The sequence below is a fragment of the Etheostoma spectabile genome, chromosome 4 (assembly GCF_008692095.1).
Source record: "Etheostoma spectabile isolate EspeVRDwgs_2016 chromosome 4, UIUC_Espe_1.0, whole genome shotgun sequence".
Taxonomy (NCBI): Eukaryota; Metazoa; Chordata; class Actinopteri; order Perciformes; family Percidae; genus Etheostoma; species Etheostoma spectabile.
The window spans coordinates 20,757,879-20,768,441 of NC_045736.1; the positions used below are offsets into that span (position 1 = coordinate 20,757,879).

The 10,563-nt window shown below is 42.0% G+C and overlaps 2 protein-coding genes across 2 annotated transcripts; both read right to left on the bottom strand.

Annotated features, from left to right (window-relative positions):
* Positions 1–1,820: 1,820 nt before the first annotated feature.
* LOC116687581 (uncharacterized) lies at positions 1,821–5,193 on the bottom strand. Its single transcript, XM_032513073.1, has 3 exons — positions 5,135–5,193; positions 4,853–4,925; positions 1,821–4,566 (listed from the first exon to the last, which is right to left on the bottom strand). Exons 1-3 carry the CDS (start codon positions 5,166–5,168, stop codon positions 1,821–1,823), a joined length of 2,853 nt encoding a protein of 950 aa, XP_032368964.1. The 5' UTR covers positions 5,169–5,193.
* Positions 5,194–7,631: 2,438 nt separating this feature from the next.
* Positions 7,632–10,559, bottom strand: LOC116687617 (EEF1A lysine methyltransferase 3). Its single transcript, XM_032513124.1, has 3 exons — positions 10,181–10,559; positions 9,975–10,086; positions 7,632–8,619 (listed from the first exon to the last, which is right to left on the bottom strand). Exons 1-3 carry the CDS (start codon positions 10,340–10,342, stop codon positions 8,222–8,224), a joined length of 672 nt encoding a protein of 223 aa, XP_032369015.1. The 5' UTR covers positions 10,343–10,559; the 3' UTR covers positions 7,632–8,221.
* Between the last annotated feature and the right edge of the window lie 4 nt (positions 10,560–10,563).

A 10,563-nucleotide genomic window follows, 5' to 3' on the forward strand; every position in this document is an offset into this window, starting at 1 on the left:
ATTACTTTCATTCCTTATTAGGCACAATTCAAATGTAGATAGGCCTACAGAGTTGTTAGAAGTTTAACTCAACATCATACTAGCGTTCCTTGTTTATCCAATTATTTTAAAGACATACTTTCAATCATCCTTTCATCGGAGACCTATGAGGGCACGGAAACTACCACCTCCTCATCTTCTTGCTCTGTTTCTGTCATTTCCACTGCCTGCATTGTCATATTCGCCATCTCAACCAGGCACTCCTCCCTCTGACTAGACTTATTTGTTACACTCTCGTTGGCATCATTATCTCCCTCTTCCTTAGCTGCAGTCTCATCTTTTACTTTAGCAGAGAAGCATCGCTCCCCCTCAGCCTTGCTCTCCATCCCGGAATCAGGTGGCGATTCCTCAACCTCGTCCTTATCTGCTACAATAACGGTGTCCCCAGAGCCTTGGCTGCAGGTGCTGCTGCATGACAGTGTGTCTTCTTCAGCATGTAAAGGCTCTTCATGGCACCGATCCGCCTGGATTTGTCCCACTTCTACATCCTCAACACTTCTTTTGTTGAAACTTCCTGTTGCCCTGCTCCGTCAAAGTCTATCCTCTTAGAATGTATGCCGACTATCACATCCAAGTCCTCCACTACACTCTCTGGATCCCACGGCTCACTCACGTCCTCCTCCTCATTCTCAGAGTCAGGCGCTGTATGTTTCCTAATGCGATTAACTGCATCCCACAGGTTCTTGGGATACTGGGGCTCTTCTTTAAGGGTTAAGTCAGGGTCAACACTTCCACTTCCCTCTTGTAGAAAAGGAGTTGAAGAGCTGGAAGGCAGCTCTGTGGGGGAATCGGTGCTAAAGGAATACAAGAACTGAAGGGGTTCTTCACAATAGTCCAGATGAAGAGGTGGGACAGTTTTTGGGATGCCAGCAGCTGGAGCAGCATCAGGATTTAGAGGTGGGGGACAGACTGAGTCCATTACCAAAGGAGTAACGAGCTCTGCATCTGACTCGTTTGATGTGTGTTGCCGAGAAGAAAGCTTGGAGGGTGAGAGCACATCTGGTGATTGAGACACCCCGCAGTCTGAATCTGAAGTTGAGGGAGGAGAAGAGTTAGAGGTTTCAGTCTGTGGTTCAATATCCTGCAAAATGTGGATCTCTATTTGAGTTTGAGATTCTGTAGCATTTTCTGCGGATAGTGTCTCTTCCATAAAACCTGTAGGCTCCTCATCAGCTTCTTTTTGTGATTGCTCCTCTGTCTTATGACTCTCTTTTAAAAAAGCAACCTCTTCTTGGCCATCAACAAATTGTTGCTGCAAAATGTTGACCTCTTTTTGAATTTGACTGTCAGTCATGTATTGTTGGGATATAGTCTGTTCCAAAAGACCTGTAAGATCATCATCAACTTCTTTTGGTAGCTGTTCTTCAGTCATATGACTCTCTTTAACACTAGTAACATCCTCTGCTAGGACACATCCATGTTGTTGCTGCAGAATATCAACCTCTATGGCATTTTCTTTGGATATTTTAAGAATCGGTTCCATAGTATGGCCTGTAGGATCCTTATCGGCTTCTTCTGTTTGTTGCCCACTGGTGACACTGCTCTCATTCACACCAGTATCATCATCCTCTGATTGGCCACTTTCAAATTGTTGCTGTAATAACAGCTCATCGGTCATATCTTTGGCAAGGTCCTCAAAGGGGTCACTGATCTCGTTGTTTATTAGCTGTGATGCTTCATCCTCTTTTACCTGGTCCTCAACACTGACTACATCTTCTGCAGTTTGATCTATTAAATCAAGAGGAGACAGCTTGGGGAATGGTCTGTATGGGGAATGGAGCTTAGGGAAAAGTCATTAGATCCAGGAGGAAGAGGTGATGGGGTGTAAGGAAAGATGATGCGGTTTCAGGGTGAAGAGCAAGGTTTTTTGCGGAATTGAGGGCATTCAACTCAGGATCAGGACCTTCCTCTATGTTTGGTTCTAAAATATGCATTAAAGGGACAAGATCAGAGGATGAGAGCATGAGAGAAAGAGTAAGGTTTGGTGCTTCACAGTCTGGGGAGGGTGAAAGCAAAGAAGGATACGAGAGGTTCCTGGGTGGACTGAGACACTTAGAGGAGGTATCATTTTCAATAGGCTGATTTTCTTCCTGCTCAGTACTACCCTCTTCACTAGCGGGTTTAAGCAGATGATCCTCAATCATTTCAATTTCAGGTGAAGGTTTGATGTCAGTTTTGATTTGGGAGTCATTCTCTTCAGAAAGATTAGACACCTGAACCTGTAGTCCTGCAAAATCCTCAGCACCTTCATTTGCCACCTGATCTTTGGCACCATCATTCTCTTGCAAACATACAGCCTCCTCAGTTTGGCCAACCTCGAACTGGTTCTGTGACTGTTCCTCTTCTTTTGTGTCCTCTGGGATTTGTTCAGCTGCATCATTAACGTTGTTATCTTTAAATGGAGATGGTTGAACCTCCTGGTCCTCCACACACGAGTCAAGAATCAACTTTGCATCTTCACGTTGTTGCTTAGTAGTGCAGTCATCTAGAGGGATTCCTAGGATCCTTTCAGCGCGCTCCTCCAATGTTTCCCTTTCAGAAACCGAAGATGAGGACATGCAAAAGGAAGATATTTTACTTTCTTTTTCAGGTGCCTTTTTCTCCATGAGACCTGAGTGTAGTTGGGTTTCAGGCCTTTCATTAACTTGGAAGAGGTTGCTTTCTGAGTTTTGGTCAGATTGGAGACATTCAGGAGAGACGGTTGATTGAATATCAAGGGGACTGTGTTCAGTGTGTAAATAGTGAACATGCTCTTTCTTGGGTGATGGAATCAACTCCATTTTAACAACAACACAGGTTGTGTCAATAACCAGTAGAACCTTACTGTTTTCAGATTCTTTGTCTGTCTCGATGTCCAGTCTCCTTACTTCAACATCAATTGAATTAACTTTACTCGAGTCTTCTTGCTTGTGCACACCATCTGATTCTCTTTCCTCATTGTTTGCTTTCAAACATTTGGATGAACTCTTAGTTTCAGCCCTGCCTGTGATACTAGGCTCCCTCCACAAAGGGTATTTGAGTGACACAGGTTGCACTGACTCACTAACTTGTCTCCCATGTGTAGAATAAGCATAATTTGTCTTTAATTTGTCCGGGACAACACCATCTGTCTCTGGTTTGTTCAATATTTTATCCTCAAGCATCTCACTTTCTACACAAGTTGGTGTCTCCTGTTTAGCTTTGACATTTCTTGCATCTGAAGTATTTGACTGCTCTGTGCGTGATGGCTCTCTGCAGTCTACCTCATCTGCAAGTTTGTGTGTATGATTACTGCCACTACTGTCCCTTAGACCTTTAGAAACGCCTCCTAATTCGGTGTTTGTTTGCGAGGTCCAAAGTGGCAAAGATGGGGTTTCTGTGGTGCCTGCTATTCGAGAGACCAGGCAGAATATGGTCATCCCACTTGTCTTTTTGTTTAACCTGAACTTCCTTCCTTCAATGACTTTTGAGGATGGTTCTTCATTTGTCTTTTTATTCTCAACTGCTTGTAACACTTGTGGCTGTTGAAGAGACAACATACCCTCATACTGTAGGTGTGTTTCCTGGATACTAAAAGGACTGCTTGCATATAAAGCATCTGATTCCTGTCGTCTGTGCTCTGGGAAGCTGCTTTGATTCCCTTCTGATTTTGTAAACTCCTCCTTCTCTCCTTTTCTGTGATCCTGCAGATCTACAGAGACATCATGCTTTCTGGGTGTGAACTGAGACCAGTTGGCTTGCCTCTTGCCGTCTTGCTCCCAACTGGTGTCACAATGATGCAATACAGGTGAACCTTTTTGTGAGATGCCATAGGGAGGAGGAGCAATATAGCCCGGAGGTTGGCTGAATATCTTCCGTTGGTAGCCGGTCTTTTCTTTGACGTCCAACATGTGGCTTGTGTCTGTGGCAGGAGTTTGTGATGAATAATAGGTTGGTGCTTGCTGTCTGCCCCCTTTGTCCCACAGTCCTGATTCTCTGATGTTTGCAGATTGTCTGACTTGTTGCAGTGCTACCACTCTAGGATCTGTCCCAATCCTGCTGTCCCTCTCTGGAGTCCTGCTGCTCTCCAACAGCCCCTTAGAAGCTCCCCTCAACTCTGCCTCTATACGTTTCTTCCTTGGAAGTGAATGGCTGTATCGAGCTGCCCAAGCCTCCAGCTCTCGATAGCTGCTGTCGCTCCTCTTAGCAGAAACGTCCCTGTTGTAGCGAACAGGACCACAGGGCTCCCACCTCCTCTGCCATCCCTCCCTCAGAAATCCTCTCTCATATTCCCTCACTGTTCGCTGAGCTGCTATCCACTCTGTGTCTCTGCCTTCATGCGGCTGATAGTCTCCAAGGTCCTGGTGCTGCTGTACGTGACGGTCTAGAATAAAAGGGAATTGAGAAGAAGTAGGGACAGTTGGCTCTTGGTCCATCCAGTTAGTGTACTCCTGTGGTGCCCCTCCTGTTCTTGATCCTGGTACAGTCCAGTGACTGGACTCCCTGCCCTGATCCTGCTGCTCACCGTAGTACAGTGGATAATGGGGTACCTGATGTCTGTCATGGTAGCTGTGGGTGAAATGGTGGAAATTGTGCAATAATTTCAGCAATAATAACGTGTTGCTAAAAATCTTGCAGTTTCTCATGATTTTAACAGCAGTGTGGAACAGCAGTCTATAGAACCTAGGACTACTGTGCAGTAACTGTTTAAGTTTGTAAAGTAGAGAACAAATTAAGTTTAAGTTGGTCAAACAAGCATAAAAAACTCTATCATCCAATGATCATACACTGAAAAAGTAATCAATCAATCATCACTGAACTCACTTATGTGTACAATTTCGCCGAGGAACAGTACCAAATTTGGAGTATAGAGGGGACTGCCCCTGATTCTCGGGCCAGAACTCCATCTGTTGCTCTGATGTACAGATCTGAAATGTGGAAAAAAAGGAACATATAGTGAACTCAGTATGTTCTTGGAGTGAATTGAATCGAAAGATTTAAAAACAGACATGTTGTATGTTGAACATAGCATGATAATACTAAATAAAAAAACTAAAATAAAAGTATGAACGTCTTACCTTCAATTTAGATATTGTTACATAAATGGAGAGATAAGGCACACACATACAACACATACCTTTTGATCGCTGATTATTGTCCTTGCTGCTCATGAGGGGATATGAGATCTAATGAAGTCCAAACAGGACAACTTGTTTTGAAAGGACAGTGGTTTTCAGTCCCCCTCCCACTCCACACACACACACACACCACACACAACACACACACACACACACACACACCACACACACACACACCACACACACACCCACACACACCCCTTGTTACTGTAGCCCATCCTCCTCTCATCCAATGAACCTGCCCAGTTATAAATACCACTGAGGAATTTTTTAATCAGATTTTTAGAAATGTACATCTTTAGCTGCATTATTCTTCATTAAAGGCATGCAAAACTAATGTGAAGTAGTCAGATTTGGTTTTACAACATCTATAAAACTAACATAGATTTAGTTCAGAAAGAGACAGTCAACTATAACATTTCCTAATTGTCTCAAATGGCACTATGGTCAACATCACCACTTCTTCATTGCACAATTTCCATAACATTTTTACAAAGTATCATGAATGACAACAAAGGATTTTGCATCACACGCGTGTGGGAGGTGCTCGGCGCGATGGCAGAGCAGACTCTGCATGGAGATAGGGATCTGTTGTTTTGTTGGCTGAATTGTAGCGGAGGGAGAGACAGGCAGCGGACGTGTTGTGTCCCTTTCTTTGAAACTCTCCAGCGTAACAAACAGGCTTTCCTTCTCTGAACAGAAAGTCTGTGCATCAGCAGAGAGCAGGAGAGAGGGGATGAAATACGTACAGACAGCAGGCTGCAGGGAGGGCAATCTGTTGATGTTGACAGAATAGTTAGCGATGAGGTAACTTTGTTTTGGGTTTTATTTATTTCAATACAATTAAATTCAAAACAAATATTACATCCCCCATCAAACACACACACACACATATATATTTGTTAGTATCACTGTTTTTACAAATGTTAATTGGTGGATTGATTGATAATGAAGAGGATTAATGGGACTCCCACTTGTTAAATTTAAAGCCCCTGAAAAGTATTTTAATTTAATAATAGCTTGGTTTTTCTTAGTGCCTTTCAAGAAACCCAAGGACGCTTTGCATGAAGGCAAAACAAGTAACAAACTGAATGAATGCATGGATTTAGTGGTGGCAAAGTTTGCCGGGAATAACAGGATTCAGGCAGGATCCGTATGCTGTAGTGAACAGGGAGCTTTTAAGTAGTTTTTTTTTTTTAAATATCTCGGCTGATGTGGCATTGTGGATTTTTGCCTGTGGAAAGTGTCAGAGGTTAGGGACTGCCAGGCTCTGTCCCCGATCCCAAAGATGTCATCACATTTTAATCCAAATGTGCCTGCACCCTGATTGGTGCTTGCATGATGTCACCTTTTTTTAAAGAAAATGTGGTAGGCCTATTCAGGACCAAGTCACTCATAGTAAGCAGCTAATTGAGAAACTTGGTTTTCAGGGCCTTTAAACTCTTTTCAAGACATGCACTGATAACATTGTCAAGCTTGTGTCTGAAACTACATTGTGCCTGATAATGACAACATGGAGTCAACATAAATACATAGACAAGTGATAAAAGGCAGAACCTAAATCTCCAGTCAGGTGATCATGAGCAGACCTGCACTGCAGCCTAAAGCTGTAACGGCAGCGCTGATCCCCATCTCAGTGAAAACAAGTCAGACATGAGAAGCTGAGGACTGACACAAACACAAGTTGAGTATACGAGTTGTTAAACATAAAATCACAATTAGAACTTGCACTTATTTAGCCATGGTTACTGTACAAAAAAGCCCCATGACCCGTGACAATGGCAACCGACCTCAAAAACTGAACCCTCCTTTACAGTTACTGGTCCCAAACTTTAATGTGCTCACAATAAGTGCTTTGATGCACGTGAGAAACAAAAAGATATGTACCATTTGTAATCAGGACTAATGTGTTAGCCATGAAAGAAAATTGTTTTAGATAGACAAATCTCTCAACTAAAATCTATTTGTTTTTTAAATAATTCAAAATCACACTTTAGGCACTTTTTGAAGACAATTGTGAAATCATTTGAATACTTAATTGAGGATAAATTACAAACTTTATTTTTTCCGCAGATAATTAATACATCTATTGTGAAATTAGTAGTAAAGATTTCTCAAGTAACTGAATATAATATTTAATATATTTTAATATTTAATATATTTATAATAAATAATAGCGATAAATTAAAATAGCACTTTATCTTGGAGCTATTAATTATATTTAATAGTATAGTTAATAGTAATAAATATTTACTCATTTATTTTGTTGCAGTTTTGTTTTCGTACAGTTGAACGTGTTTGAATAGACATCAGTATCATTATTGCAGTTACTTTGAGTGCCTCTTAGTGCTTTTGTTTTGAAGGGACTAGGCAGTCTAAACCACCAGCAGAAGTTGACATATTTGGGAAAGCAGGGATAATACCAGGTAGACACCAGGGGGTGCTCAGGTTTTTTTGTTTTACCAGGGCAAGAGAGATGCCATTGTTATTTGTTTGTTTGCTTGTCAAAAATGATGAAATGTACCTCACAAATACCCATGCTTGCCTGGACACTGACGTTTTTACTCCTTGTGTAAAATGTATTCCTTCGGTGCCTCACTGGCTTTTTCATTTTGAGATTTTTTGCAAGTTTTTGTCCAAACCTAAGTACACAAGAAGTAGTTATTCAACAACCTCCCAGTATTTGGTGCATCTCAAAGATCCATATACACTCAACTCTGACATGACTTCTGACATTAAACCTAGCACAATTTTGTTTTTTAAATCTTAAGGCTTAAGGAATTGATTGACTAAAACATTTGTCAATACAGGGAAAACCCAATGAGAGAAAGCTCTCTTCAGTGTTGACGAGGGTACAAATAATTGTACAAATTGTTAGTTGCCTTATAAAACACAAAATTGCATCTAGAAGTTAAAAATGATCTGAAACTCAAATTACAGTCACTTGATAGAAGGCTGACATCAACAGTGGATTATCCAAAATGACAACTGCGCATTTTGTAAAACACAGCTGTCAGTTTTTTTTTTTTTTTTCAAACATTCGTAACAGTCATAACTGGTGTTAGTGCAGTAGACCTAGCAGATGGTCACGGCTCTTTCCTTAAAGACGCTCTGTAGATGTTAATGTTTTGATTTCCATCATAGTGAACAAGCTCCACATTAAATCTGCTTGGCAGATATTCCTCATAGAAAACTGGAGTCTCATGCTCTTTTCGCATTTTGGATGAGAGATAAACCACGGCTCCGTTCTTGCACAAATGGGCTAGTGTCTCCACTAGCAGTGGGTAAGTCTTTGGGAGGTAAATGATATCTGCACAGAGCACCAGATCCCAGTCAGAAGAGAAGTTCATGTGGTCCTCACCCCAGGACAGAGGGAGAACAGTGGGAAGGCTGGTAGGCCAACCACTGGATGGCATGTTAGCAGAGATGTTAACCTGAAGTTGGTGGAGAGCCAAAGGAAGGTCTGTGAGGGTCACGACTGCACCTGTCAAGATACGAAAATGTTATTTCAATGTGTTGTCAATGAAACTCAACTCCAGATGCTTTAAACAATGCAGTTAATTATTAAATATCTTATTTACAGATTGGTGCAAGGTGCATCTGTTCTATATGGTGCATCATGCACCATATAGAACAATAAGGCAACTGTGACAATATAAACAATGTTTGACAAGCAGCGCCTCTTGTAAAAACAACTGAGAGTTGCATATCTGTAGACTGGGAATGGGGTTGAGTTAACTGACAGAGCTAACTGACAGTAGCCAAGATCGAAAAGTTACTGTCTGGTAGTAGGGGTGGGCGGATCGATCTAAATATCGATAGTATCGATGCCAACGCTGGTATTGGTATTTGATCGATACAACTGTAATTGAATCGATATTTTAATTTAGATATCTCTCCTCTACGTTCACTGTACTTTGCTTGTGTCTTCCACCTTCCTGAGCAAACGCCGCTTTCACATCTTGGCCCACATTGCTCCTCCTCCCCCCTCCTGCTCCTCTGCTGTGATTCGTTGTTGTGCCGTCACGTGACTCACTGACACAACGCGCAGAGGCAGCGACTCTCTGTATTCATTCTACAGTGCCTAATAACTAATAATTTTGTGCACTTCATACATTAATAAAAAAATTGCCTAAAGAATTGATCATTCATTCACCTCAGAAATAATGAAATGCTCTCCCCTACACAAAGTATTTTTTTAAGTAAAAAGTATCGTATTGGTATCGGTATCGGCAATACGGACCCTATATGTATTTGGTATCGTCGATACCAAATTTTACAGTATCGCCCACCACTATCTGAGGACAGCGTATAAGCCCATCCGCCGCTATAATCATCCATGCGCTATACCACTAGCTATAGTGGCATGCCACTTTTCGAATTTGGCGTCACTCCCAAATATAGGGAGCAAAATAAAATAACCTTCCATGTACATACACATCCAGTCAGGAAAGATTGATATTGTAATGAGCTGAGTTAATGTGTCCATGTAATTAGGAGTTCATCAGTTAAGCTAATGTTCATATTTGTTAGTTATGCACTACTGTTACCAGCAGAGGTCAGTGTGGTTCTATTGAGAGGGGGGGGGGGGACCGAGTTTGGGGCCGTAGAGGAAGAGTCTCCTTGTTCCGTTGTTGTGGACTGATGTTCGGCGTGGTCACGGCAAACAGTGACCGGAGTTAAGCTGTGTTATAAAATAAATGCACAGAAGTTGCAAACCAGTTATTGCCTCCTTCTTCAACGCTGCAACACAGGGGTGAGCGTTACAATATAAATGCAGCCCACACAATAACGTGAATGCATTACGCAATAACAGAAAAAAATTAAGGAACAACATACCAAGGCGTGCTGCCAAGATACCAACCACACCAGTCCCTGCTCCCAGCTCGATGATGCGCTTTCCTCTCAACTCAATCGACTGCTCCTCAAAGTAACGACACAAGTGTAGCGCCTGCGTACACACACAAATACACACCTTTATATCGGCAATCAAGCTCACGCTAATATATTTTCACTACATCAACATAGACCAAGTTGTCTCTTACAGCTTCCCAGACCGGGGCAGCCACGCCGAGATTGGCACCGAACAACTGTCTTATCTTTATCTTTTGCCCAATTAAAGTGTATACGGTGTCTTGAGAAAATGTTTCCGCAAACAGACAGTCATCAACAGGGAACGGATAGTCTTCATCTCCCACACAAGTCATGTTGGGTAAATAGAATCAGTGCACTTGATCTAAAGTCGATAACGAGCATAAGCACCAGCCCCAGGCAGACTGTTGGTCGTCTTTAGGGTTAAGTAACATTAGCTAGCTAGCTAGTTAACTGTAGCGTATTATTTGGTTAATGTAAAAAAGCGAGGTCTTCGCCAAATTAGCAGATATTTACACTAGTTAATTAGCCATTTACACCGTTTTTTACTTGGCGG

Coding starts and splice junctions, on each gene's coding strand:
- LOC116687617 (XM_032513124.1), bottom strand. CDS start 10,342: ATGACTTGTGTGGGAGATGAAGACTATCCGTTCCCTGTTGATGACTGT. Junction 10,087..10,180: donor CTGCCCCGGTCTGGGAAGCT/GTAAGAGACAAC, acceptor GTGTGTACGCAG/GCGCTACACTTGTGTCGTTA. Junction 8,620..9,974: donor TATCTTGGCAGCACGCCTTG/GTATGTTGTTCC, acceptor GTATCTTGACAG/GTGCAGTCGTGACCCTCACA.
- LOC116687581 (XM_032513073.1), bottom strand. CDS start 5,168: ATGAGCAGCAAGGACAATAATCAGCGATCAAAAG. Junction 4,926..5,134: donor CAATAATCAGCGATCAAAAG/GTATGTGTTGTA, acceptor TCCACATTTCAG/ATCTGTACATCAGAGCAACA. Junction 4,567..4,852: donor CCCTCTATACTCCAAATTTG/GTACTGTTCCTC, acceptor TTTCACCCACAG/CTACCATGACAGACATCAGG.